Raw genomic sequence first — 27,143 nt, forward strand, 5'->3', positions numbered from 1 at the left:
AGATTGATGCAGAAAGATAAAGAACTGTGATAATCCTCTCAGAACAAGTGTAAAACGGTGTCGATGAGTCCTCGAGACATGGCCCATTTTTTCTGCATGGTGTGCATGAGGGATAAGCTGCTTAGGAAAAGATACTGCCAGTCAGTTGTTTAATGAAGTTAAGAATTTATACAATAAATATAACGTGTTTGATAGCCTGCCAAAGAGATACCGTAGATGCAGAGTTGAGCGGGTGCCCACGAGAGCTGAACTAATGGAGCGTAATGCTGTACGGCACTTTCTGGCTCAACTGTTTAGTCTGACTGTTTAAAAGTCTCCACCGTTTACTCTGAAGATTTTGATATGTAAGGTAAAAGAAAGACTAGCGCTCTCTTCTAAAACCTAGTGAGCTGCCTATAGAGGCAGTATTTTAAGACATAACATAATAATAAGACTATTTCACACAATATTTATATCTGCTATGCATTTCTTTAATGTATTGACATGTTAATGTCAAAATCAATTGCAATTCGAGTTTTCTGCACTAGTGTTGTAGCTGCCTAAAACATCTAGTTTTCAGCTAATTTTTAAGGTATAGCCTCGCATGAATCCATTGTAGCAAGACCATACAGTTTTGGTTTTGGTAAATATAAGAGTCATGACCTCTGTTTTCTGTTTCTGTTTATTTGTGGGAAAACATTTACAGTATACCCGTTCTAAACTACTGAATAAATGAACAACTGCTGCTCAGGGGTGTGTTTGATCTCTGATCAAAGTCAGCATGAAATATAAGTTTCGATCTTCTTTTCTTCCCTATTGTGACGTATATCCAAGTGTAACAGCTTCTCAAACAAGAACAAATGTAAGGCGGGACTTGATTTTGTCCATCAGGACTTTATGGGATAAGTGGTTTGCTATTGTGAGTGGCATCACACCAGTAAACACAAGAAATGTCGCTGAGCAAGAGGGAGGGGGAGTTATTTTGATTTAAGGTTATGAGGGCACATTGATTAAATGTTTATTTGTATTTTTTTTTTTTTTATGTGCACGGATAAATAATTTATAATACATACTGCAATATCCCATATATTTATATAAAAGAGAATTGTCCATTTTGATATCACTGCAATGATATCAAAATGGACAATTCTCTTTTATATAAATATATGGGATATTGCAGTATGTATTATAAATTATTTATCCGTGCACATAAAAAAAAATTAAAAAAATTTAGTCCCATGGGACTACTACCAGATGTTTAATTCAATCGCAGGTTTCCTCCTACGTCATATTTCGGAGTTCACCCGGGTACAAGAACACACACATTTGTAAGGGTGGATTTCCTGGTTCAAGCTGCAAGACTGCCGAATGACTAAAGAAATGTTATTAGCAAGATGGTAGAAAACTGTACATTTCTTGTCTATTCCACCCACTGCTACTTACGACAGAAATAAGCACAGTTACAATAGCTTAATATGTGGGAGAGCGTTGCTATAGAGAGTGACAATATTGTATTGCAATATGTAGCACTTCAAAGTCAATACCAAATCAAAACTATTTAACACATTAGTTGTAGTTGAAAAGGTTTAATGACAAAAATAGTTACAAAATAGATGTATGAGATGATGATAACTTATACCATAATTGTACCCAGCATATATGAAAGATGTTACCTGATGTTACCAAGAGAGAGAGAGAGAGAGAGAGAGAGGAAAGAGGAGGTAAAGAGAGAGAGCCCCAAGAAAGGGACCCAGAGAATAAGAGAGCCAGAGCGCCAAAAAGACAGAGCAACAGTTTCAATCTTCTTCTATCCTTTCCTGACCATGTGACTAAAACCCAGATTTGAGACAATCAAATTGACCAATCAGATTATTACACTTCCCCCACAGTACTAAAGGTGTGACAATTCATAGACCCCCAAAGTACACATATATTGGCCTACAGGCCTTGATCACTAACTGTGTCTTTGGGAACTCCAAATGGTCTTTGTGGTAGAAAGAGGGGATAGAAAAACAGTCAAGCAAATGTCTTTGTTCGTTTCAAATATCTTGGATTATTTCAATTCTACACATTCTTAAAAAATTGTGTTTTTTATTCTACTGACAAACTAAAAGTTGTAAAAACAAATTAATTATAGTAGGCCTATAATGAAAGATATAGATTGTTCTGCATGTTAGCTTAATATTTTGCCCAAGAACATGATATACACTATCAATATAGACTCTATTTAAGTCCATGATATACTAACAAGAAACTATGCTCAACCACTTCTCAAGAGTGGGTTTCCAGAAACACAAAATTGTTGAACCATGTTGCTAATGATGAAACTTGCGAACATAGTTGAATAAAAATGCTTTTGGAAAAATTCTTTTTTCAATTCTACTAATTTAACATTGAAATTCAGTCAGCAATAGTACTGTAACTTTCAGATATATCTCTTGGGTTAATGGTTAAATCACCATATTGTCAATCAAAGCACCACATTTTTTATGACCAGGAAATGACTGATACATTTTACACTCTAAAGCACTCTGATCCTTACAAATTTCTTATGAGGCAGTTAGCTCAAATCCTTCAAACACCAGAGCTGAATTTATACTCAGAGTCTGTCCACCAACTCACATCCTGCATGTTAAGAAACTGAAGTTCTCATGTAGCTTCCCTGGATAATTGAAGAACAGCCGAGAGTGGAATCTGTCAGATGCCTGCCATAAATGAGAGGCTTTGGGTTTTACTTCATCTTTGTGCAGAAATTCAGTGCAGGAAGAGAAAGACAGTAAAGGCACATCAAACTGAGTGGAAGGGGAAAGAAACAAAGCAATTTAGAGGGGAAATAGTAGCTGAGGACAGTTAATGGCCAGACATTAAGCCCAATTAAGTTGGATGTTAGTGAAAAGGGAAGATTTATGCAAATGCTCTGCAGTCAGGCGTTTCTACAACAAAGGTTGCAACTGAAAGCTTGTGGGTTAGTGGTTCACTGTGAAATGGTTTCAAAGGTAAGCAAATATTGTATGTTTGTCACAACAAAATTATACTCCTCACCTCTGAACAGACTGCAATTTCAGCAAATTCATTACATTCAGATTAGCTTTAGATGGAAATTTGTCAAAAATTGTCATTCTGTACTTATACAAGCATGTGTTTTGTAATGATATATTTACGTTTGGGAAGAACAAATTCTTTCAATCCACTGATCTATATAAAGGATTTTTAGATCAGTTTCAATCCATATATACAGTGCAATGCATAAGTGAATACACCCATGCTAAAGTTGACTAAAAAGAGGAATAAAAAATCATATTTTGGAAATTGAACTTAATGCCTTAATTTAAAAAATTAGGAAAAATCCAACCTTTAAGGACACCAATTTTCTTTGTGAATGAATAATGTATTGTAAATAAATAAATGTTCTTCCTTAAAATACATGGTGCATAAGTGAGTACACCCCTATGTTAAATTCACATAGAGGCAGGCAGATTTTTATTTTTAAGTATTTAAAAAAAAAAAAAAATTAGGATACTATGCATCCTGATAAAGTTCCCTTGGCCTTTGGAATTAAAATAGCCCCACATCATCACATAGCCTTCACCATACCTAGAGATTGGCATGGGGTACTTTCCATAAGATCATCTCTCAATGCAAATCAAACTAGCTTTTAGGCTAACTGAAATAAAACCATGCCAATCTCTAGGTATGGTGAAGGCTATAAAAAAAAACAAAAAAAAAAAACTTAAAAATACTGCCTGCCTCTATGGGAATTTAACATAGGGGTGTACTCACTTATGCACCATGTATTTTAAGGAAGAACATTTATTTATTTACGATACATTATTCATTCACAAAGAAAATTGGTGTCCTTAAAGGTTGGATTTTTTTGTTTAAACTTTCTTTATATACCAATACATAATTAAAATGTAAGTACTCTGAAAAAGAGAGTATAAAAATCGAGTGTCTGTAGTCCTCTCAGGGCGCAATAAACACAGCTACTTATTTCAATTCGGAACAAATTAAATGATTTGCTGGGTGACTGTCACTCTCCCTCGCTACCATGGCTACCACCCCTGCTGCTACAGGAGCTGCCCACATGCGCACACCCGTTTGACTCGAGGAGAGGAAGAGGCACGGAAGCTAGGAAGAATCACAATTATGGCAGAGAAAGAGCAGTCAAAATTCCCAGTACCTGCATATACAGTCAGCGAAGGCAAAAAAAGGAACTAGTAAGGTAGAAAGGTAGGCTACTTGTCACCTGAGTGTAACGTTAGTCCTCATCAGAGCCAACAGTGCTTTCATCGTGGAAGCTCTTACATGCAAAACACCGTATATGTTATGAATCTTACACGAAATTCACCTTCATCACAGTGTAACTGATGGTAATGGGAAAATGTGTATCAATGCAACCTGTTTTTAGCTTTGCCTTATGTTACTAGCTCGTTACCGAATCAAATATGTATACCAGTCAATACCAGTATCGATATGCTAGCTTGATAGTGAGTACTAACAGCCATGTTAATTGTTTATATTCATAATGATAGTTAGATATTTTATTACAAGTGATTCTGACATGATGTCACTACATGCACTGCACTCCTCTCCGCTCGGCGCTGGTAAACGCGTCCTCCAGCTGGCAGCTGAGCGGTCGGTATCGCGCGTTCATGTGTTTTGGGAGCGTGGCTTTGGAAGGAGCCCAGAAGGGAGGGGATGGGAGTGAATGGAATAAGTAGCTGTGTTTATTGCGCCCTGAGAGGACTACAGACACTCGATTTTTATACTCTCTTTTTCAGAGTACTTACATTTTAATTATGTATTGGTAGGCCTATATAAATAAAGTTTAAAAAAAATGTGAATTTTTTTTTTAGAAAAAAACTGCCGACCCTGCCTTTAAAGGTTGTATCAGCGATTTCAGGCCCAAACATAAATGATCACATTCATCTAATCTTTCCTAACGATCCGCTAGCTGCCCACCCCATAAGCATGCCGAATGTAGCATGAATGTGATCATTTATGTTTGGGCCTGAAATCGCTGATACAACCTTTAAGCTTTTTTTAAAAATGTTTTTGAAAGTAGTCTCTTAATCTCACCAAGATTGTATTTATTTGACCAAAAATAAAACTGCTTAAAAATTATAATTTTACATTTTTTTAATTTTTAATTTTTAATTTTTATTTTTTAATTAAACCCCCCCCCCCCCACCCCCCCACCCCCCTTCAGAACAGTTTCATTGTCAATGCCAACGGACATTATACAGTGAGTTGAATTTCAATAAATTTTAGTATAATAGGAATGGTATTCTCTATGCAAGGTGCAACAAATTGCACTTTATGAAAAAAAGTATATAAATATGTAAAGGGAAAACTCTATAAAAACTGCCAGAAATAAAATAAAGTAAAATCAATCCAAATTTTTATTGACAGCTAAATAAGTGCTTTATAAAATTATCGCTCTGAAACAATCTGTCAGAAAAAGTATAACACACAGCTGAAATGATTTTCCAAATGTGTGATTTTCTTACAAAACTAAAGTGTGATGAATATAGTTTACCAAAGAAAGCTTAAGTAAACATATGAAAACACATCGATATTTCTCAGGGAATTGTTTCTAAAGCACTCACAGGACAGCTTGCATGACTGAACAGGAATGTGTTTAAATTAAACCACACACAAGAACATTTTGACATTACACACAAGCTGAAAATTACATTTCACCATGGGGCATTTCTAATGAAACAAAGTTGATCAATATTGAATCGGGTTGTCTGGAATGGAGTATTGTGTTGTTGTTGTTGTTGTTGTTGTTTTTGTTTTTTGATGAATTTATTCGTTTGTCAAGATTAAATAATAATTTAAAATGTTACAAAAAATACATAACTACTTTGTTCTTGGCACATTTTCTTTTTTTTCTGCTCCAGACAGATAGCTTCGTTCTCAGACAGCAACATATTGTCGGTCCAGATCTCTTCCTTTTTTGTTTGTTTCGTTCATTGTCTTTGCTTTATTTTTCACGAAGCATTATTTTGCATCGCTTCAGCTCTTGCATTGCGTGTTCATGCATTTTGGGGGTGGCGAAATGAAGGGAGAGGTGTGTTTGTTTGGGTTGATTTCAAATATCAACAGAAATTGCTTACTGCACCTTTAAGCAGCACTGTTTACACCAGATATTTAGCATATTTAAAAGATATATTTTGGCCAGAAAAATAAAAATAGAATATAATTGTTTGTGCTCTATGGGATCTAATAGACATAGGGCCCTATCTTGCACCCAGCGCAATTGACTTTGTAGACAGACGCATGTATCCTTCCTATTTTGCACCCGCGCACGGCGGACTTTTCCCTCCACAGACGCACGTCGGTAGACTAGCAAATGCACTTGCGCTCCCGGAGGCGGTTCAGCGCAAAGAGGAGGCGTGTTCCGGCGCAAACGTTCCCTCATGCTATTTTACAGGTTTAGAAAACAATTCCGCCACTGACCAAAAAAAACTAGTTTAAAGTCAGTGGCGCATGTTATTCATATGCTATTTTAAGGGCGCATGCTTGGCCATAATCAATAGCGTGTGCACAACGCGCATACAATTTGATTCTCTCATCTACACAGAAACATCAGTTTTCATTTTTGCAAATCATACATTATTACGATAGATAGATAGATAGATAGATAGATAGATAGATAGATAGATAGATAGATAGATAGATAGATAGATAGATAGATAGATAGATAGACAGTTTATTATAAAAGCATACATCTAGCTTACACATTAACCCAAATGATCATACGCCTGTTTAACCGAAGTTAATTTGGGTGTGTTTCTCCATCCCCAACGTCACTTCTCTGTGTTTTACGGCCCTGACGAGAACGTCGGTCTCCTCGGCTGTGAACCGCTCCTGGCGTGCGCCTGGCAAATCCGCCGTTATAATAGCAAACCGCCATGGAACCAGCGTGCCTGCCCTTAAAGGGAATGTGAGATGACGCTCTGATTGGTTTATTTCACGTTACGCCCAAACCACACCTATGAATAATGAAGCTACTTCAGACCAACCCATTTTAGTTTTGCGTCGGGCGCAAGAGTCATTTATCCCGCCGGTATAATAGCAACAGCGCCCAAGACCCGCCCACAAAGTTACTTGCGTTTCGCGCTTGATACTTGCGTTTCAGATCGTTAAAATAGGGCCCATATACTTCTTTTGACAAAAATATTTAGATTTACATTTAAAAAATATAACAATAATCTGAATGCCCATAACTCATCAGACAGTGGCAGTTGTGCACCTGGAGGATGTAGTAACACACTAGGCTGGATGGCTGTTTCTGGGAACAGACAAATGTTGGACTGTTTACCTTTGCTGACTTTGGGCAAGATGTTACAAGAGAAAATGGTCCATCAATCAGAGGCGCTCTGGGCACTGGGCTCTAAAGCAGAGAAATGAGGCAGAGGAGACTGTGCCAGCAGACATTTCCACTGCTGCATGATGGGAAAGCTTCCATTGCCCTACAAGAAAAAAGAAAAAATCATTTGTGAACAAAGTGGACCGTCCCCTGAAAGTTGAAGTTTCAGAGCAAAATTGTGAAATGAGAGGTCTTTTCTTTCTGCAGTCCCTTTGGTTTTCTATCGGACCGGATTAGAGCAGCAATGGAAACTTAAACATGTCAATAAACAGGACTGAATTGATTGTTGCTGGACCTCTGTCTCCTCCACTGCCCCTTCTCACACCTCATGTCACTCAAAAAGGCAGTTTGCACACCATCATGCTGAAATTCTGGCTTTGATGCTGACTAATATGACTACTTTAAATGCCATATTTAACATTTTTACCTTTTTAAATGTTCTTTCATTGGATTATACAATATATGATAAAATAGAGTGCTTTACTTAATCATGTTGCATCAATGTATCTGACACATTTGTGTATCACTTTATATGAGCTAAACAGTACGGCTATGGAGGTGTTTGTGTGTTTTCTGTTTGCAGTCTGATTATGTAAAATGATGTTTATATCCGTTCTCTTGTATCCCGTTTGACCAGCATCTGCTTGTGAATACACTGGCTGTCTCCAGCCTTAATTACAGCTGTGTGGTGTGAGGCGTCCACAGCTGCAGCTGGCAATTACTGCACGCCCATATTGCTCGGAGAACCCTGCTTTGATTCAGCACGGAGCCAGCTGATATCAGACTCCACATGCAGGCTGCTAAATGAACAGCTATGTGTTACATACAAGTGTGATGTCCTTTTCATCGGAACAAGCCTCGCTGATGGAGAAATTTGGTTGATTTATAAAAATATTTTTAATTGGCAGTCACTCTGATGAAAAGATTGTCTTAAACCAGCATGAATTTCTTTGTAGGTTGGTTTATGCTGGGTAGGTACTGGAGTAAGTGTAAATAACCTCTAAAAAGTGGGCTATTTTCACTTGGTGTAAATAGGCACTCCATTTAATTCTAGTTTAAGTTTTAGTAACTTTGTGTGCTTTTGTCATTTTTATTATTATTTTTTATTATTTTTATATTTCTATTGCTTCAATTTATTTTTATTTAAATTTCAGTAATGTTGCTTCTTCAACTTAAACTATCCATTTTAAATAGACAACAGTGGCTCAGACATTCTGCTAAATGCTTCGTAAGAGAAAGCCATACAGTTTGGAATGATATGAGGTTGAATAAATGAGGACAGACTTTTCATTTTAATTTCATCCCATGCTGGGACCAGCATCCAAAATACAACATATGCAGGAGACCAGAGCTGTACTGGACTTTTGCCAAGAGTCTTTCTAACATTTCTTTGTTTGTGCTTTCAGTTAATCCAACAAATCAAGCTTTGTTTCTATTTATGGTAGTGTTTCGATTTGGCATGTCAGCTAAAGATTGGAACTGAAAACGTTAAGAAGTAAAGGTCAGAAAGAATTGGGCTCCCAGGACTGATGTGAAGAGAACTTATTTCATGAAAATGTTTTATTGTGTCTGTGTTTTTTCCTGTATTTTGAGGTACTAGACACCCACTAAGAGTTCTTCTTCATCCACCTGTGCTTTTAGTTGATCCATTCTCTCCTGACATTTATTTGTCAGTGGTTTTGTCTTTTATTCTTGAGTATTTCATTACTGAGTCCTGTGCGTCAGGATGCATTGTACCTGAATAATAGTCTTTTTGTCACTTTTGCTTGAAGAGAGACAGGAACTATAAATAACAAATTGCTTGCTTTTTATTTATTTATTTATTTATTTATTTATTTAGTGGTTGTGGTTTATGGAAGAATATTAAGTCCAATTTCAAAAGTTATTGCTTTTGATCTAGTCTACTCTTATCAATATTACCCGCGTGGAGCAATTATTTTTATGTGATGATTTCATTTTGGAGGCAGATATGTTTCTGAGGATGTGGACTATTCATTTTCCTCTTGTTTGAGGAACAAACGCATTGCATGCTAATGTAGTATGGATTGTAGAACTGTCTCACCTCTCTTCAGAATGAATATGACAGGAATGAGACAGAGAAAACATTGTTTGTTATGCCACCAAATACAAATGCCTACTGTCAGAGTGATACATTGTACAACTTTTAATTAATGTCTGATTTGGCTTTTCATATGAGCTGGAAAAGCATCACACTTTCCCCAATTAATCATAAACATCTTAAAAAGGCATCTCTTTTAAGGATCAAAAGGTTCATTTTAAAGTATTACATCTTATAAAAACAAAGGTTATGGCTTCCAAAGATTGTAACTTGTGTGTTGTTATGGCCTTCCCGATGCCAGAGTATGACATTTTTAATTAATCATTTGTGTTTTTTCATAGGTCTACACAAGATATGGGAAATGCTATACTTTCAATGGCAACAAATCAACCTCCAGGAAGACAAAGCAAGGAGGGATGGGAAACGGGCTGGAGATTATGTTGGATATCCAGCAGGATGAATATCTGCCTATCTGGAAAGAGACAAGTGAGTTATAATGCCACACAGAGATGATTTCTGATCCGAAAGTTGCAAAGTCATCCCATATTTTCTGCTTCTCAGAAGTGTGTCTGCACAAGCTGTTAAGATAAACATGTTTAAATTCAAGGTTTATTTGTGATGTTGTTTTTCCCATTTGTATTGATAGGGGGATATGTGAGGCTTATCTTGTGTTCCAATTCATATTGCCTGTTCTGCTCTCTTACCTCAGTGTTGTTCTTTTGGTTTTTTTTGCAGATGAAACATCTTTAGAGGCAGGAATCCGTGTTCAGATCCACAGTCAGGATGAGCCGCCCTACATCCATCAGCTGGGCTTTGGAGTCTCTCCGGGATTCCAGACCTTTGTTTCCTGTCAAGAGCAAAGGGTATAACCCTTCTCTTGAATCATTCTCAAACTTTTCAGACCAAGTACCACCTATGATAAAATCCGACCTTCCAAGTACATTTTTAAACCAATTGTTATGCAGCACTTGCCATTCAAAACTTCAGGAAAAAAACAACAACACATTGTTCCTTGTTATATTGAAGTGAATAAATAAATAAAGTAAGCCAGTAAGCAAGCAATTAGTGGAGGGGGATTTCTTTGCCAGTGTTAAACACACACACAGTGACTAAAAGTTGAAGGGCAACATGCTTGCAATGTTAAACCACAAATAATGCGGATTTACTTATTTGTGACATATGCATGGATGACTTTTGGAGAAGATATTCCCAATTTCGGGACCTACTGTAACTAGTGTGGGGTCCGAGTCCATCTTATCGAGTCAAAGTTGAGTTCAGGTCCTTAAACAATTGAGTTTGAGTGGGAGACATTTATTAATGTCTTGCCATCTTAATTTTATGTTGTTACTTATTGTCCGTGTCCAAGTCCACTCGAGTGCGTCTAAATCCGAGTTTATTCATAATTGCAGTCCAAGTCCAAGTACCCCAACTCTAACTGTACCTTCAGTATCTGTGTGCCATATGACCTCAGGCATTTTAAGCAGGAGGATAGAGCAACAGACAATAATAATAAACTATAGTCCTGATAGAGGAGTAATTTTACTTGAAATGGAAGTAGTGACTGATTTTTTTTTTCTCTATATTGTAATGTACATCCGAGTGAAAGAGATTATTGAAAAAAAGATGTTGTGCGGGGACTTGTTTCTATCCATCGGTTGTTGATTGAATAAAGGGAGATCTGAAGGCAAGCTTGCAGTCGATTGTATGAAAGGTGTGGGACTGAACAGCACTAAATGATTAGAGAAATCCGGTATATGTCACCAGAGAGAAGTCTGTCGTTTCACTGGAAGATAAAGTTATGACATCTTGATATGAGGTCAAAAAAAAAAAAAAAAAACATGCATGGATGAATCTTTCACAATGACATCAATAACATGCATTTAGAAATTAGATAGGGTGAAGTGCATTCAAAAGTACTGTTGTACCACAAACACACATTTTTGTAGTCCAGTATATTTTGGAACGTCTTAATGCTCAGATCTATCTAAAATTCCTCTGTCAGACTGGTACTTGATCAATGTCATTCTTAAAAATGAGTGCTGAATGCAATATTTCTGTCTCAGAGGCAGGCCACTCATCAAGTTTGCCTTCTGAAAATCGAGACATATACAAATAAAATCGTACTCTTTAGTCAATCACTTCAGCTTGAGAACTCTGCTTATTTGCATACTTAATTAGCATTTACTCATTCTCTCTCTATTTCTGTCTCTCTCCTACTCTTGTCTCCCTCTCACTTTATCTTCCTTGTTCTTCTCATTTGCTCTCCCTCTCTTTGTGTAGTTGACCTACCTGCCCCAGCCTTGGGGGAACTGCCGCTCCACCAGTGAGCAGATGATCCCGGGTTACGATACCTACAGTATCAGCGCCTGCCGCCTGCGCTGCGAGACTCTTGAGGTTCTGCGTGAGTGCAACTGCAGGATGGTGCACATGCCGGGTAACGCTACACCGCCGCATTAATTTCCCACTCAACCTAATCAGCGTGCTAATGTATTCTGCTAATTGCTAAAATACTAAATGAATAAACTCTTCTCATCTAATTTGCTCCAGGCAGTGGAGCCGAAAGCTTAATGCAAGTCTCTAAATTAACTTACTGTCTCACACAATACGAGGAGCTCGAGTAGTTAATTCAGGCGATTGGAGGGAAGATCTAGACGATCGCAATCTGAAACCAATGACGAACCCAGAGCTGCTGATTTGTTACGTTCCACTCGAAGCATTTGGCAAACTTCAAAAAAAGCAAATGCATTTATTTTCTCTTTTGAAAACCAATGACGTATAGGGACTGGAGGACTTTCTCTGTCCCCAGAAACCTCTTTTCTAATTAACTCCACCACACCTGAGTTGTTATCAGTGTGGCTTCTCAGAGAGCATGTGGCTGTTGGAGCCCGGGCTCTAATGGAAGCTCTGCTTCTCTGCTTTTCTCCTTTAATGTTTCCAAATCAATCTCCCATAATGCAAATTGAAAAGAGAGACCAAAAGCATTAACTCAAAGGCCATTTTCTCTTAGGTGCCATGCATATTTCCTCAGACCGGTTGTGATTTTGATAGATTCGGGGGGGCGAGTTGGACCTCCTGCGGTATTGTGTGTAGATGGGGATTGGGTTTTAAAGACTTTATAAATGTGCCTTTAGGGAGGGTTTGGATCAGTTCATTTTGGGCGCAATTAGGCCTAGAATGATGGTCATGAGGGAGGCGTGGTGAAAGCAAACCCATCTCCCTCAGTCACACGCTGCCTTCCATCATTTTAGGATGAATAACAAAGCAGAGCCGCGCTGTCTCTTTCTCTGCCGCTCGCACTTTTTCTTCCTTGGCTGGCGGTGAAATAACAGCAATCATTTTGCTTGTGATTGATCAGAGTCATTATGCATTTTGTTTCTCAGGAGATGCCGATATCTGTACTCCAAGCAATATCAAATGTGTGGACAAAGCACTTGGTAAGCAAGCATTTTTCATTTTTGCTAACGCCCTGGAGTGTAATATCTCTGGAGTTTGTGGGCACAAATAATTAAATCCCAGATAAACAGATGATTCCATGCGTGGTCTGGGGTGGGAGAAACAGGATTACTCAGTCAGTCCAAGGAGAGTGTTCTCCAGCTCTTTGACATCCTTTAGAGTATCCCTGTAGTGCATTACCCTCTGATACCCTCACGGTGTTATCGCTCGCTGTAGGTGTCTTGTTCCACTGATTTTATGACATTCGTAAATGGAGCGGCTCATGAAAAGTTGATGATGAGAGATGTATCGGTACAATTATGATAGCCCTTATCTAATAAGCCAGAAATTTAATTATCTCCGCAGTCAAAAGGAAACTCGACCCCATTTAATGGGTAGTTGAACTAAATCCAGATATATCTTAAAAGAATGGACTGTACTTGCATTCACTGGCTATACTATTCAAAATATTCTGACTGAAATCTCTACTTTGATAGTTCACTTTAATATTTATTTATTTCCTCACCCTAATACAGGAACATGTCTATATGCCACACACATAACACAGCCTAACACATAAAAATGTTGCTTACAATACCCACTTTCTCATATAAAGCATTATTTTAAATTTATTTTAAAATTTAAATGATTCATATTAAATAACTTTAGAATATTTAATACAATAATTCTTCTAAAAAGTATAGTTATAATAATAATAAGGGGTAATCATAATATCAAATTCAGGTATTTTGACTAATATAAATTATTGTTACAGTTTTTCAGTTGTATTAGTATTATTCAGTATCTATTCATATCTTTTTGAAAGAAATTAATACTTTTATTTAGCAAGGACACATTAAATTGATCAAAAGTGACAGTAAATACCATTATAATGTATATTTCAAATAAATGAACTTTCTGTTCATCAAAGAATACTGAAAAAAGTATCACGGTTTTCACAAAAACATTAAGCAGCACAGCGGTTTTTACCGATGATATTAATGTTTCTTGAGCAGCAAATCAACATATATAATTATTTTCTGAAGGATCATGTGACACTGAAGACTGGAGTAATGATCACAGGAATACATTACATTTTAAAACATACAATCAGAAAACACTTATTTTTACTTGTGATCTCATCTCAAAATATAACAGATCCCAAACTTTTGAACAGTAGTTTATATACTGTGGATGAAATATGCTTACGTACAGCTTAATTTATATACATAATTTGTATACAATACATATTCAAAATATTCCTCATTATATAGTTTTAGCTTCTAACTACTAGCTTGTGGTTAGAGTCTTTTTCAAATGGGTAGCTTGACTGTAGTTGAACTTTATGAGAGGCTTGACAAATTGTGAAATAGCTTCCTTTCTGCAACATCTGCATATAATAATATAAATCAAATAGGGCATGTCGTGGCATGCAAACTACATTTTGTTCTAAATGGCACTAATGGTATACATGGTGCATTCAGTATACACAAAATGTATGAGCATGACATTCATGATACTTCCTCTCAGGGAGGTCGAGTGTGTGTGTGATCTCTTCTGGATGCCCTTCAGAAAACAAATTAAATCTGAACAACACGTTAAGTGTGTTTCAAGCATCTTATGGATGATTATTTAGCACTGGTGTTATCTCTCCACATTAGTTTGATGAATGAAGAATGGGTGTGCAGGTGTGGGCTAGAGCACCTGCTCTCTCTCTCTCTCTCTCTCACACGCACACATCTGTCTCCTGCTCTAAACTGATATGTGTGTCCTCTTTGCAGCATTGCTTCAGAAAAGTTCAGGTGACACATGCTCCTGTGAAACTCCTTGTAACCTGACCCGTTATGGTAAAGAGCTGTCCATGGTTAAAATCCCCAGCAAGGGTTCGGCTCGCTACCTATCTAGAAAATATGACAAGTCAGAAGAATACATCAGGTTTGGCAACCTTTTCACCTTCAATATAGTTTCAAACAAATAAAGGCCTAATACTGTATTGATTCTGTATATGTAATGAATATATATGATTTACACATAACTTTTGTATTGTCCTTTTGTTTTAGAGACAACTTTCTTGTTTTGGACATTTTCTTCGAAGCTCTAAATTATGAAACAATAGAACAGAAAAAAGCATATGACGTTGCAGGATTATTAGGTGGGTCTCTTATGCTTCCTTTTACCACATTATTTTCTAAACTTTGTCATTTTCAGTGTATCTTAACTGAGCATTTCTGAGCTTAATGTCAATATAAAATAAAACGGACTATTTACGTTCTTAACGCACGTTCCTGGTCTTATTGTGAACAATTCCTTGGTTCACATTGTTCCAACGAAGAAAATGTTTTGTCTTTGCATAATTTTGTATAATTGAATCAACTTCTTACGCATTCTCATAAATTGCTTCCCTTTTCTTTTTTTTCTTCTTACATCACTTAAGCCAAACAGGCTATTAGATCACTCAAAAAAAAAAAAAAAAAATCAGTCCAGTGTTATTTTACTATTATTAGAATAATTATAGCGTTTATTAATATTTAGAATTATTTTTATATTGCATATTTTTAGTTTTCCTTTTAAGTTTCATTTTTAAGAATATTGTCTTGTGCTTGTTAGTTTGCTTTTTAAAATAGTTCTATTTAGCTTTCATTTTATTTCTTTGTTTTAAGGCCCCAATACTCATGGCGAAGTTCTTTTTCTTTCTTCGTTTAGGGGTAAAACAACGTTTGAAATACATGACCAGCGAAATTGTTACCGTCGAACATCTGACTCCGCCCACATGAGAGCGGCGTTTAGATGAATATGTAAACGTGCTGCGCACTTTCCTCTCTCAGTATCAAAATAAACACACAACAAAATGTAGCAAACAGCAAGCATTTTTAAGAAAGTGTAAAGCATCTGATGATAGCAACGTGGATGTCTGCACGAACTCTAAAATTCGGCACTTTAGTAAAGTCACGTCACGTTTATTTAGCACTTTATACAATAGATTGCTTAAAATCAAGCAGCTTTACCGTATTAAACATGCAAAACAGTGTTAGTGTCTCATTTCATCAGAAGTAGGCCTACAACTTCATTTTCCATGTGTGTTCATGTTTTCACTCGCGGACGTCTGACCTCCAGGGATTAAACAGGAGAAATTAAGTGGAAAAGATTTCCACGTGAAAGAAGTGAAAGACCTACCTATTACGTTCTCGCCACGGACCAATGGTTACAAAGGTGTTTACCAGCCGAAGCGAACTTTTATGGAAAATTCGCTTTGGGCAAGCTGTTTCGAACTCTCAAAACAAACTCCAAACGAAGTTAGTGTTGGCCTGATTTTGTTCGAAGTGGCGTCACATCAGTTCAATTTCGCTTTAAGTACTGTATTTTAGGGCCTTTTGTTTTAGTAATTTTAGCACTTCAACATGAACCTAATTTATTTCAGGTAATTGCCAATGCTACATTTCTATTTTTTCTAAGTTTTTAAAGTGTAAATTATTCATCAAATATTTACATTATATTGTATTGCTGCCTTATTTTTAATGAACAAAAACTATATTGATACTTTTATTTGACAATAACAACACAATTTCAGTCAGAAATAAAGCATTTTAATAAGTAAAATGGTCTGAAAAAAAAAGAGTGTATTTGTTATTTTTTGCTTTCAGGGGACATTGGTGGGCAGATGGGTCTTTTTATAGGAGCCAGCGTTCTTACCATTTTGGAGATTCTGGATTATGTATATGAGGTAAGCATACATTGTCTTGGCCCTCTGCCTATTCCACAATCATTCATTTTTAACCAATAGCTCTTCTCCTGCACTGTTTTTTCCCCATTGTGAGCAGTATTTCCCATAAGAGCAGATAAGACTGGACCTCTGAGCTGAGCAGCAGAGATGCTGATGCTGCAAAACTGTTTATAGCCCTCATTTGTCCTACTTTCCCTGCTGCCCTCTTCACCCTCACTCCCCCTCGCTTTCCTAGGTGATCAAACACAGGTTGGAGCGTTTGCTCAGGCCACAGAGAGATGACAAAAAGCAAACCCAGCAGCAGCAACAGGCCAGCACAGTCGCCACAGTAAACCTAGAGGAAATGAAAGCTAAGGTAAGCCACATGCTAATCTCTGGAGCGCTAGTGTTAGGATGCAGCACAGATCAAATCTGTGAATAGGAACAAAGCCCGGAGGGAAATACGACATCAGCGGCAGGATATTGAGCCATGAATGGGATGCCAGGCTGTCTGCTTAGACCAGGATTGAATCAAATCTCCCTTGTTCTTTTTTGCAATCCGATCTTCTGTTCATGGAAGAGGAACACAGATGTTGGCAGAGCACATTATATTCATGAGAAATGGAGTATGCTCAAAACTAATTCAATTCAGCATGGCCAGTGCGTCGTGACCTAAAATTGTTCGATTAGTGTAAAACCGTAAGTTCCGACTCTAAAATCTGAATAACTTTCAAGCCGGTGTGAAATAGCTGATATATAGGTTATGCTTACCTGTGTCCTTCAGTTATATATTAATGTGTCAAGTATCAGGGTTGTCAACTTTGGTTGCCTGCTGGAGTGAGATTTTGATGTCATGGTCTGAATCAGTGACACTCCCCTTTTAAGGATCCAACAATTCATTCTTATTTTTTTCTTTATACTGAAATGTGCACAAATACTTAAGCTTAATATTGTACTACAGTAGAAGCGCTTTTCTATAGAGGCTATAGAATATATCTATATATATATATTTCCTTTAGGTTTATATATATATACTGTATATGTTATATATTTAATTTTAATGTATACAATCACATTTATACTGTGTGTGATAGTAAGGTTATAAAATAATACGTTTTTTTATGAAGAAAACATGATGTTTCCTACACATAACTGTGTTTTACACTATTGTCACTGAAAAGAAATGGGGAAAATATAATAATAATATAATTAGAATGATTAATCTTATAAAATCTCATAAATGTTCAAAATATATACAGTATACACTATTGTTCAAAGGTTTGGGTTCAGTTTTTATATAAATTAACCCTTGTGCATCATTTTAAAAAGTAACACATAGGTCCATACTGGACAAAAATGTCCAACTTTTATTGTTTTTATTGTTGATGTAAAGTGAAACCAAAAAAATAAAAAAAATAATAGAGGTTTAAGTTTATGAAAATGATTTATGAACAATATTTTACATAAATATATATTTTATGAAACATGTTGAACTCTAAAACTACTTGAAAATCACAGCGTAATCTAAACAAGTTGTGTTCCAAATTTGAAGTTGATATCTCAAAAATGAGCTTTCAGTAAGATTTTGTTTGGGCGCAGTACCAAATTGTCCCCATTAGATGCCAGCAAAACAGTGGTTGGATTTGTAATTTGCAGTTGAGTTTTTCGCTTTGAAATATTACAAGCACAATTAAAAAAAATTAAAAATACCATACCATACCATCAGGGGTTAAAGTGTTGAACTGTGTTCCGGCACCTCAGATAAATTAATAAATAAATAGATTCATTAATATCAATGATAGCGCGATGGTAGGGTATTGATGGTTGGCAAACACGCTTCCCGACGTTAGGTTCTCAGTCACGGCTCTCCTGTCTGATTTGAGTGCATGCGCTTCACGCATGCAGACAAAGTCCTTCCTCCCCGCTGAACGCCAGCGATTATTAATGCCTGAAATGCACACCCACTGGTTGAGCGCGGTAAAGTTAGTTTTAGGTTCGATATTCGTCGGACATTTGTTTGCCCTTGCCAATGTTCTATAGGGTCGGCAGTCTTACAAAGATAGCAGGATTAGTTTTCACATTATGTAACCATTGTATATCAACATTAAATATTCATTCAAAATCACCTACGTGCGTTAATGCTGCAGAATTATACCTGAGAATGCTTTGACGCGTTTCCACAGCGCATGATGCCTAAGGGAACGTCTGCCAATTACACCAACTGCGGTAAACCCCAGCCTATAATTTGTATTATTTTAAATGACTTTTAACATTTAAAAACAGACGTTTTCAAATTCCAAAGCTTGTAGAAGGTTCCTATTGGCAATACTGACTTAGGCTACAGCTTTCCTGGTAGCCTCGAGTCAATTAACTTGTCTAAGAAAATGATTCATAAAAACATATACATATCAGTTGAGTTTACTTTCTTCACTGACACAGACGAAAATGAAAAGATTATCAGTCAAAGGTCAGCTTTAGGAGGGGAAGAAATAGGGCAGGATGAGGAGAAAAAGAAAGATGAAGATGGACCAAAATAAAAACATTCAAATATCAAGTAAATAAGTATTGTCATAGTTAGTTCCACAGTGACACTCTTGTTCAAAAAAGTATTGCACGATACTCAATATGTTGTCCCACGGTGAGTCATTTCCCCTGTTGCACCTACACAAAATTTGAGGGTTCCCCCACCTGCCAAATCCCACTTTAACCACTGCATACCATACCATACCATCTTCTTCCGCTTATCCGGGGCCGGGTCGTGGGGGCAGCAGTCTAAGCAGAGATGCCCAGACTTCCCTCTCCCTAGACACTTCCTCTAGCTCTTCCGGGGGGACACCGAGGCGTTCCCAGGCCAGCCGGGAGACATAGTCCCTCCAGCGTGTCCTAGATCTTCCCCAGGGTCTCCTCCCAGTGGGACGCGCCCGGAACACCTTCCCGGGAAGGCATCCAGGAGGCATCCAGAACAGATGCCCGAGCCACCTCAGCTGACCCCTCTCGATGTGGAGGAGCAGCGGCTCTAGTCTGAGCTCCTCCCGAGTGACCGAGCTTCTCACCCTATCTCTAAGGGATCGCCCAGCCACCCTGCGGAGAAAGCTCATTTTGTCCGCCTGTATCCGGGATCTTGTCCTTTCGGTCATGACCCAAAGCTTATGACCATAAGTGAGAGTAGGAACGTAGATTGACCGGTAAATCGAGAGCTTCACCTTGCGGCTCAGCTCCTTCTTCACCACGACAGACCGGTACATCGACCGCATTACTGCAGAAGCTGCACCGATCCGTCTGTCAATCTCCCGTTCCATCCTTCCCTCACTCGTGAACAAAACCCCAAGATACTTAAACTCCTCCACTTGAGGCAGGAACTCTCCACCAACCTGAAGTGGGCAAGCCACCGTTTTCCGACTGAGGACCATGGCCTCGGATTTGGAGGTGCTGATTCTCATCCCAGCCGCTTCACACTCGGCTGCAAACCGTCCCAGTGCATGCTGAAGTTCCTGGTCTGAAGGGGCCAACACGATAACATCATCCGCAAAGAGCAGAGACGAAATCGTCCCCAAACCTGACACCCTCCGGCCCCTGGCTGCGCCTAGAAATTCTGTCCATAAAAATTATGAACAGAACCGGCGACAAAGGGCAGCCCTGCCGGAGTCCAACATGCACCGGGAAGAAGTCTGACTTACTGCCGGCAATGCGAACCAAGCTCCTGCTTCGGTCATACAGGGACCGGACAGCCCTTAGCAAAGGACCTCGGACCCCATACTCCCAGAGCACCCTCCACAGGCCGCCGCGAGGGACATTCGACTGAATGCCTTCTCCAAATCCACAAAGCACATGCGTATTCTCCACTCCAGTACCCTGGCATAGACTTTCCCAGGGAGGCTGAGAAGTGTGATCCCCCTGTAGTTGGAACACACCCTCCGGTCCCCCTTCTTAAAAAGAGGGACCACCACCCCGGTCTGCCATCCCAGAGGCACTGTCCCCGACCGCCACACGATGCTGCAGAGGCGTGTCAGCCAAGACAGCCCCACAACATCCAGAGACTTGAATTACTCAAGTTTCTTGACTACCTCGGTGACTTCAGCCCGGGTGATGGGCGAGTCCACCTCTGAGCCCTCAGCCTCTGCTTCCTCAATGGAAGACGTGACGGCAGGATTGAGGAGATCCTCGAAGTATTCCTTCCACCGTCCAACGACATCCCCAGTTGAGGTCAACAGCTGCCCACCTCCACTGTAGACAGCGTTGGTAGGGCACTGCTTCCCTCTGCTGAGGCGCCGGACGGTTTGCCAAAATCTCTTCGAGGCCAGCCGATAGTCCTTCTCCATGGCCTCACCGAACTCCTCCCAGGCCCGAGTTTTTGCCTCCATAACCAACCGGGCTGCAGTCCGCTTGGCCTGCCGGTACCCGTCAGCTGCCTCAGGAGTCCCACAAGCCAACCAGGCCCGATAGGACTCCTTCTTCAGCTTGACGGCATCCTTTACTTCCGGAGACCTTACAGCCACAGCTCCGAGCGGCCGCTTCGACAATGGAGGTGGAGAACATGGTCCACTCAGACTCAATATCTCCAGCCTCCCTCGGGATCCGGTCGAAGCTCCGCCGGAGGTGGGAGTTGAAGATCTCTCTGACAGGAGACTCGGCCAAACGTTCCCAGCAGACCCTTACAGTACGCTTGGGTCTCCCGAGTCTGTCCAGCTTCCTCCCCCGCCATCGGATCAGTTGACAGCTTCGCCCCTCTCTTCACCCGAGTGTCCAAGACATACAACCGTAGGTCAGATGAAATGACCACAAAGTCAATCATCGACCTACGGCCTAGGGTGTCCTGGTGCCACGTGCACTGATGGACACCCTTATGCTTGAACATGGTGTTCGTTATGGACAAGCTGTAACTAGCACAGAAGTCCAATAACTGAACACCACTCGGGTTCAGATCAGGGGGGCTGTTCCTCCCAATCACGCCCCTCCAGGTGTCACTGTCGTTGCCCACGTGGGCGTTGAAGTACCCCAGTAAAACGACGGAGTCCCCAGTCAGAGCACTTTCCAGCACCCCTCCCAGAGATTTCAAGAAGGCCGGGTACTCTGCACTGCCGTTTGGCCCGTAGGGACCTATCCCCGACCCGTAGGTGCAGGGAAACGACCCTCTCGTTCACCGGGTAAACTCCAACACATGGCGGCTGAGCTGGGGGGCTATAAGCAAACCCACACCAGCCCGCCGCCTCTCACCATGGGCAACTCCAGAGTGGTGAAGAGTCCATCCTTTCTCAAGGAGTGTGGTTCCAGAGCCCAAGCTGTGCGTAGAGGTGATCCCGACTATCTCTAGTTGGAACCTCTCAACCTCACGCACAATCTCAGGCTCCTTCCCCCGCCAGCGAGGTGACGTTCCACGTCCCTAGAGCTAGTTTCCGTGTCCAGGGATCGGGTTGTCGAGGCCCCCGCCTTCAACTGCCGCCCGGTCCTCTCAGCACCGGCCCCTTACCGTCCCTCCTGTAGGTGGAGAGCCCACGGGAAGGCGGCCCCACGTTGCTCCTTCGGGCTGAGCCCGGCCGGACCCCGTGGGGGGAGGCCCGGCCACCAGGCGCTCGCATACGAGCCCCAACCCCGGGCCTGGCTCCAGGGTGGGGCCCCGGCTGCGCCATACCGGGCGACGTCACGGTCCTCGATTTAATATTACTCATAAAGGGTTTTTTGAACCACTCTTAGTCTGACCCGTCGCCTAGGACCTGTTTGCCTTGGGAGACCCTACTAGGGGCATATAGCCCCGGACAACATAGCTCCTAGGGTCATTCGGGTACTCAAACCCCTCCACCACGTTAAGGTGGCAGTTCAAGGAGGGGGAGTATATATATATATATATATATATATACATTCAAACCACACTCTGACATCCATACCAACACACCCACATAATTATAGTCGCATAATTTATATATCTCTATAATATGCATAAGCAGAAAACAGGAATAAAGCGAGTATTTGCTTTATATGGCAAACCTGAAAAAATGGCACCATCTGGTAAACAATTTCAATTTATTTATTCAATTTATGGAGTTGGCATTAATACAGGCAAAATTATCTGAATTATCTGAAACTGAAAAAGACAAAAAAAAGTCCATAAGGTCGCACAAGGGTAAATGCTTTTATTTGTTAAGAATGCATTAAATAGATCAAAAGTAACAGTAAAGACATTTATAATAATACAAACGATTTCTATTTAAAAATAAATTTAGAATCCTGAATTTTTCTTGTATCATGGTTTCCACAAAAATATTCTGTTTTCACTGGTGACAAGATTCTGGAACGAAAGTTGAATAGATAGGGGCAGACTATTTCAGTCTAATAGGAAACAGCTGAAATTACTTACAGAACTTTTACTTCATAAACAGCCAATAACAATTTTTTTTTTTTTTTGTGATCTAACTAATTAAAAACTCTGCTGTCTTTAAATCACTGTACATTTGCCACCATTTTATCGATGCAAGAAGCCACTTAAGATCATATATAACAGTGAGTTAGTTTATGTTCAAAGGGGTTTAACTATGAGAAAGCACTGTAAATTCTCAACCTTAAGTGGCTTTTTCACACCACAGATTAAACAATGAGTCACGGTGTTAGATGTTCAAGGTGTTTTATTAACAATGGTGTGTTAGATGTATGAGTTAAAGTATCCTCGCAGAATCCCATCTGACATTCTCTGTTCCTGTCAGGATTCTGACGAGATGAGCCGGAGCCACTCGGAGGGAGCTTATGCTAACACCATCCTCCCAAATCACCATCATCACCACCGTACCCACCACCGAGTGTTCGAAGACTTTGCCTGCTAGGAAGCCGGCCGGCAGGTCTGGTGCTGTTGACGTCTGCAGAAAGAGTGGTCTCAGTGCTGAAGGTGGGCTCAGTGAAAGACCCTCAGAACTCAGCGCTAATCTCTCTCGCTGTCACCAGTTAAAGCTACAGCCAAAGTCGAACTCTAAACCCTCGCTTCGAACCGAACACAGGCACGGATCGGACATTACGTTCCAGCAGGAGACTCTCTGAAATCCTGTCCTTTCCCCCATCCTCTCGCAGGAAATGACATCAGTGGAAACTCTACGATTTCTACACCGAATACCTTGGTATTGGGCCTGTACTATATCAAGGCATAGACTGCATGACATCTAGAGCCACTTTATACTACATATCCTGTTTGAAGCATTACATTCTTACTTTATATTTTGTCAGCTGTTAGTTTTATTTGGTGAATTCTTATCTTGTGAAATATTATCATTCAGATTAATCTAAAAATGTAAATTATGTATTTGAATCATGGCTATCAACTCTTAGGATCCAGAGGGTAAGATAAATATCTTAACTCTGGTATTTCACTGAAATCATGGGGGACGGTGTAGAATAGTTTGTGTTTCAGAAAAAGTAATTTGTATCCATCTCTATTGGATATGTTTGGTAAATGTTTCCTTTATCTCAAATGGTTTAACTTAAAGTATATTGAATAATCCACAAATTTTGTAATGTTATTTATAGAGATGTAACGTGTGAGTGGTAATGGGTGTCATTAGCAGTAATAACATAATCTTATTGTGAGGTTACTTCCAATTGGAGAGCCAAATGATGCATACAGTAAGCCCACCAGCCTACCAGAGCCAGAGGAAGCCTTTGCGGTAACCATATGGAAAAGGTTTGTTTCATCCATCCATCAGCTGATGGATCCACTCCCCCAGACCTCCCAAAAGTGTTTAATAAAACAGACCTTATGTTCCTGGTTTCACTTTTGAATGAGACGGAGTGCAACAGTCCCATAGAGAATGATAAACCGGGTTTGCTCAGCATATTTGCAAACTATGAGTAATCTGATGCACCGCAGCGTATGGCTAGATGTTTAAAAGTCGGTTGATGAGTTTTTCTCAGGGTTCTTAGTTGTGAAATGTCTAGCGGTCTCTTTAACAAAAGGCCAGATGTGCAAAGCATTTCAATCAGAAACCACCAGCTTTTCTGTGTATGAAATTCAGCAAGCACTGACAATTCATAGACTAAAAACGTTTCCATTTTCGCTAGTCCTAATATTATAAATGCCCATATTGAATTTGTGGTTACAGATATGGCTAATATTACTGTAAGTCAACTGTGTAGCACCCCTAATATTTTTTTCTTATTTTTTTCTTCTTGTAATCTGAGATTTCAGGTACAGTTCTTCTCTGATTATTATTGGCTTAATTTCTAATTTAATATGATGTGTGAAAGACTTCATGGCTTAAAGGTTGTGCTATTAAAATAAGCAGAAATTACATATAATTTTCTTCTGCACATTTGGTACGTCTTTTTTTTATTTTCCCACATTCAGAAATAGGGCACCACAGAATTGTCTTATATATGACAGAGCTATATATCCTCTAGAGATTCATTGCTCTGTTGGGTAGATCCCATCAACGAGAGAGATTTTGCATCGTTATTTTCATGTTTTGCAGAATGCATTTTTGGATGTCATATTCAAAACATGCAGCACATAGTCCATCCATATAAAAGTAATCATGGGTAATATGGGCTTTTAATATCAGAGTGGCATTTTTAAAGGTTCCCAGTAAGAGTCTTGATGGTACACTGAGGCGGTTATGCATAATAATACAGTTTACTGTCATAAATAACTGTGCTGTCAGCAGCGAGACCAGAAGAGTTGGCATACCAGTGCATGTCCAAGATTTGCCCGGGAACAAATCACTCAGATTTGATTTAGCATTATCTGTCAACCTCATGCGCTTGTCCAGTTGTAATTTTCTGCATTTATGGCCTATCTTACCTGTGCAGAAGGAATTGCCCCAAATGTTGAAATGCAATTGCCTGTGCACAATTCACAGGTCTTTTTAAAAAGGGACTATCTTTTATAATCCTTGCTATTAGTGTGGAAACTGTTTTCTATGGAGCAATAGAAGGTGGTTTTGTGCAATCCAGAAGGCAGATCTGCATCAGAAGGAAGATGCTTGCACACCAATTAGACATTTCTCCAAACTGAGGTCAATGTTGTTACACGGTTGTTAAGCAATTAACACAGCTATCTTTTCCTAAATTTATTGTACTGATTCATGATTTCATACAAATTACATCATTTTCTTGAAACACTACAGGTGAAAGAGATGATAGGCGTGAAATTGGACATGATGGAGGAAGAGGAAAGGCAAAAGCAATATTGGAGGCACAGAAGGAACAACTGGAGCAACTTGTGGTTTGGGACAATGTCCAATTCCACCACGTAGCGCTGGTGCGTGCATTGAAAATCACCCACCACATTTAGTTAAAGTGTTTCTTCCAGCAAATTTTCCTTTTCTAAATTCAGTTGTGGAGTAGTTTGTCGGGGGATGAAAAGTGTTGTATTTAACCACTTTCTTTTCTTGGATCCATAACTTGAAAAATCATTATATGATGTAGATAGATCCTAGAATGCATTACCTGTGTTGAATTTATTTGAATAACTATTCAGGGTCACACTTTATATTAGGTGTTTAACTAATATGTACTTAGATACAATGTACGTGTGTTCATGTAGTGTTGCAAAACACATTTGCTGCTATTGAGGTGGGATATGGGTAAGGTTAGGGACAGGTTTTATTGGTATGGGTAGTTTAAAGGTGGGTTAAGGTGTAAGGGAAGAGTCAGTGTAATATAGACGTAATTACAGAAAAAAGTACAATGTAAAAACATGTATGTACACAATAAGTGCATTGTATCAGTTATTAATTTAAATGTTATTACATAGTAGTTAAAGACACAACATAAAGTGGGACAAATTCAGTAAATTCAACTTCCTGTGGAGTGTAGCCAATTCAGTTCAAATTCACACTCATGAATTGAAAGGTATTAATCTGATTCTTCAGTACTGAATTTAGCATAAAACCTGCTGTGTAAGTTTTACATTATTAGTTAAATATATAGAGCTTAGTTTGGAGAAATATGTCAAATCTGTCCAGAAAACTGTAATATTCCTTTATCTCAGGGGTGTCCAATTCTGCTCCGAGCTGGAGGGCCACTGTCCAGCCGAGTTTAGCTCCAATCCCAATTGAACACACCCGAACCAGTTAATCAAGGTCTTACTAGGCTCACTAAAAAACTTCCAGGCATGTGTGTTGAGGCAAACTGGAGCTAAACTCTGCAGGATATGGCCCTCCAGTCCTGCTGACTTAGTCTGGACACCCCTGCTTTATCTGATATTAATTCATCTTCACATGTCAGTTCCATCCTAGACTGATTGGGGCAGCGTTGAGCTCTGTGTGTAATTTTAAAACTGTGCTACGCTGCTTTAACTTTGACATGCTGTTCCTTTTCCACCTGCTTTTGCCAGCCAGAGCACTATTAGCTCCGAGAGGGGGCCATAAAACGAGGCACTGAAGCAGCATATAGCGCAAACAGACTGTTGAGATTTCCACACGATTAAAGGCATCAAGACTAATCAGGCTAATTACCCATTACACTCCAGAACCTAATGGACTGTATACCAGACTACAGAGAACGCATAATACAGTTTGTACAAAGGTCTGCTGTTATGACCATGGTTTCTGTTAGAACACATTTTATAAATGTAACGATGGTACGTACTGCAGTCCAATAATAAAATCTTGATAAAT

General features: G+C 39.4%; 1 protein-coding gene across 1 annotated transcript in view; it reads left to right on the forward strand.

The window, feature by feature from the left end:
• Nucleotides 1–24,293, forward strand: part of asic4a (acid-sensing (proton-gated) ion channel family member 4a) — a 111,177-nt gene extending 86,884 nt beyond the window's left edge. The window contains exons 2-10 of the mRNA XM_084420298.1: nucleotides 9,758–9,902; nucleotides 10,152–10,279; nucleotides 11,697–11,850; nucleotides 12,797–12,850; nucleotides 14,630–14,783; nucleotides 14,909–15,000; nucleotides 16,490–16,569; nucleotides 16,805–16,924; nucleotides 23,244–24,293. Coding sequence (XP_084276424.1) covers nucleotides 9,758–9,902; nucleotides 10,152–10,279; nucleotides 11,697–11,850; nucleotides 12,797–12,850; nucleotides 14,630–14,783; nucleotides 14,909–15,000; nucleotides 16,490–16,569; nucleotides 16,805–16,924; nucleotides 23,244–23,360 — 1,044 coding nt within the window. The 3' untranslated portion in view covers nucleotides 23,361–24,293. The remainder of the gene's footprint in view (nucleotides 1–9,757; nucleotides 9,903–10,151; nucleotides 10,280–11,696; nucleotides 11,851–12,796; nucleotides 12,851–14,629; nucleotides 14,784–14,908; nucleotides 15,001–16,489; nucleotides 16,570–16,804; nucleotides 16,925–23,243) is intronic.
• The last annotated feature ends 2,850 nt before the right edge of the window (nucleotides 24,294–27,143 follow it).

This window comes from Rutilus rutilus (genome assembly GCF_951802725.1).
Source record: "Rutilus rutilus genome assembly, chromosome: 10".
In the NCBI taxonomy this organism is placed as follows: Eukaryota; Metazoa; Chordata; class Actinopteri; order Cypriniformes; family Leuciscidae; genus Rutilus; species Rutilus rutilus.